Source organism: Capsicum annuum, unplaced genomic scaffold (genome assembly GCF_002878395.1).
Source record: "Capsicum annuum cultivar UCD-10X-F1 unplaced genomic scaffold, UCD10Xv1.1 ctg71814, whole genome shotgun sequence".
Lineage (NCBI taxonomy): Eukaryota > Viridiplantae > Streptophyta > Magnoliopsida > Solanales > Solanaceae > Capsicum > Capsicum annuum.
In genome coordinates, this window is record NW_025881667.1 from 1 (window position 1) to 3012 (window position 3012).

Below are 3012 nucleotides of genomic sequence, written 5' to 3' on the forward strand. Positions count from 1 at the left end.
CAGCATCTTCCACCATCTAATATCAGAGAAAATGTTAGAAAGTAAACTAGGATATTATAGGAAGAAGTCCAAGCAGAAGAATTGTTTTATGAAAACTCATCTCCAAGGTTACCATGTTGACTATATTATAAAGAGTTCATGATAAAGACACCAAACGGACACAAAAGAAAAAGTAAGTCTATATAGCTCAATCAGTACAACTATTCCAAGATATCTAAGCAAACCTCAAGTGTTAAACATGGACGAGAGACAGCAAAGCCAAAGGCCACAACGAGTGTAATTGCTGACACAGCAGCACCAGCAAATGGCGGATAAATTTGCAAACTCGCAACCATACCCCAGCCCTCAATAGCCAATGCAATGCCATAGAGCACAAGAAATGCAGCACTGTCAACAAATGATTTCAGGTAGAATAGCTGTCAAAATCGTGCACTTTCAAGTAGCAACTTAAGTGGTGAAACACTTGTAATAAAAATACATAGGAAAGGAACTGGTGTTGTAAGAGTTCACAATTTAATTTAACTATGCATTTCAAGGCTCAAGCTGCTATACACAATGTAAATCTTAAAAAGAAACATAGAAGAAATTGACAAACCTGACATTTTTCCCACAGTCCGCATGAGCATCGTAAACATAAACAGGCAACACCCTTGGGGGAGTAGACTACTATAGGAGGTGAAAGAAGGACCTGAAAGAAAAGGGTTTTGGGGAACAAAAGACAATTCACACGCAAGCAAGACCACAAGGCAAAGATAAAACAACTCCAATAAGCAAAAGATAAACATAAATAACATGATTGGAACAACTGCATTTTTGATCCCTCAGTCATTAGTTAAATATGATTTGTCCTTGTGATATTTCACTAAGCATATTTAACCTTGAGTTGATAAAAATGTGTCTTTGGTCCCTAAATTTAAAATATTTTATAGTTAGATTAATTAGCCTCAAATAGTTTAACAATTAATAATTTGTTAAATTGGTGGACTCACAAGCATAAGGATCAAAAGTGTACATTTCAATTAATGAAGCTTAAATGAGGAGCTTAACCGTCACAAGGACAAAAAAAAGAATTTGCCAATATTTTAGGGACTAAAAACAAAAATTTCTCCAACACACTTCAATACTTTATTTGTCGTTATTAAGTATAACTTACTGTTAATGCCCTTCCAGCTACGAGAAAAAGAAATGAGAAGTAACCAACAAAAGCCTTATCTGAAAGAGAAACATGCATTTGACATCAATTATTGAGAACCGCTAGAAACATTAGATTAAACTATCTGAGCATCTTAAGACGGGAGAAGAGTATCTACCCTGAAACCATCCAATTTCAAGCTAAAAGGAATGCAAGAAAACAAATGAGTAACATTTGTATCCTTGTCAAATAAAAGTTATTTGACACCCAATAGTGAATAACACCAATAGCTAGAACAAGAAGGAGAAGCACCAGAAGAAATGCAGCCCCTATCTGTTGAAACACAAAGGGGAAAAGAAAAAACATACAAACAATGTCAAATAACTGTTTTGAACATGAAAACTACAGCACATGGGACGATCACTTACCGTCCAGGGTTTAATTGTAACTATAATAGCTGAAATGGCTCCAAGCAAAAGAAGAAGAACAATGATTATGAACATATAAGCACCTCGAGAGAGCTTCCAATTGTCGTCTTTCCTGAAGGTAAAAAACCACCGATCATCTTTAAGAAGCATATCTAGTCTAGAGATATAAGCACTTTCTAAATAAATAACACATACCACTTGAACAAACCAGCACCGAGAGACAATACTGCTGGAATGCATATCAATGGAAGCAAAGAAGCAAGGAAATCGGCTTTTGTTGGAATCTGATAGGTTCTAGATCCAACAATTTCAAAGTAGGATACGCCACAGAAGGCCACAATAACTGCTACAAAGATGAAAGAGAAGAAAGTTTTAGTAAAAGGCTTGTCATAGAGAATGAACTACCAAACAAAAGGTTGAAAACCAGACAAAAGGTTGTCATAGAGAATGAACTACCAAACAAAAGGTTGAAAATCAGAGAGGCTACTAGTATTTTGTAGTATAAGAAAGGGAAGAGGAGAGAGTAAAGTGGAAGGATTACCTGCAAATATGCCAATACAAATAGCAGATGAGAGGGAAAACCGATAAGTCGCGAACCAGGATATAATTGGCAGCACACCAGTAACTACCAATGCAATTGCAGAAGCCATTGCCCAGCCAAGGAAAACAGATGATGCATAAGGAGATGTAACACTGTTCCGACCACCAGTCCACCCCTTATAATCTAAGTCATCCAAAGGCTTTGCAGACACTATTGCTCCAAGAGCTAAAATGGACGCAGCAAATAAGGAGAAGGAAATGAAAAGAACAACACCCTGGAAACAGAATTGGTAATTATGATTCAATATAGCAAGTAAAATAAGAATGTATAAGCGTGAATCCTTTGCAAGAAATGTCATATCCCTCGTATTAGATTGAGGTAAAAAAGAGGATTGATGCAACAACAACAACAACAACAACGCCTCAGTCCCAAATAAGTTGAGATCAGCTATATGATTCCTTATTTCGTCATGTAAGCTCATATCATCATCGATAAAAGTGAAAAGTACGTCAATGATCTATCACTCTTTCCCGAAGTTTCATTGTATGACTCATGAGTTTAATGCAACGATATTTGCATAGCTTTGAATATCTCCTTTATTCTTGTAAATCTTAAGCAGAGTATTGTTCCTGCATTCATTGGGCATGCTACCACTTCTTAGTATAGAATTGAATAGCTTGGTGAGCCATTCCACTGCTAAATCTCCATGACACTTCCAAACCTCTATAGGGATACTATTTGGGCCACAAGCTTTTCTAATCCACATATTTTTCATGACATCATTCACCTATGGCATCCTAATACCCTTCGGACTCTATATATCTTTCAACTCTATATATGTGGGCACCTGATATCTATGAGGGTGAGTATGCCTAAAGTTTCTATATGCCTAAAGTTTCTATCATTCACAT

At 36.4% G+C, this 3012-nt stretch overlaps 1 protein-coding gene across 1 annotated transcript; it reads right to left on the reverse strand.

Moving 5' to 3' along the window:
• Positions 1-49: 49 nt before the first annotated feature.
• LOC107854172 (calpain-type cysteine protease ADL1) lies at positions 50-2375 on the reverse strand (the record flags this gene model as incomplete). The annotated part of the gene is given in 7 exon segments (XM_047404962.1): positions 50-387; positions 596-688; positions 1154-1212; positions 1311-1465; positions 1561-1672; positions 1756-1906; positions 2102-2375. Coding segments are annotated over 4 exon segments (675 nt in total), but the record flags the coding sequence as incomplete, so codon positions are not given.
• Positions 2376-3012: the final 637 nt, after the last annotated feature.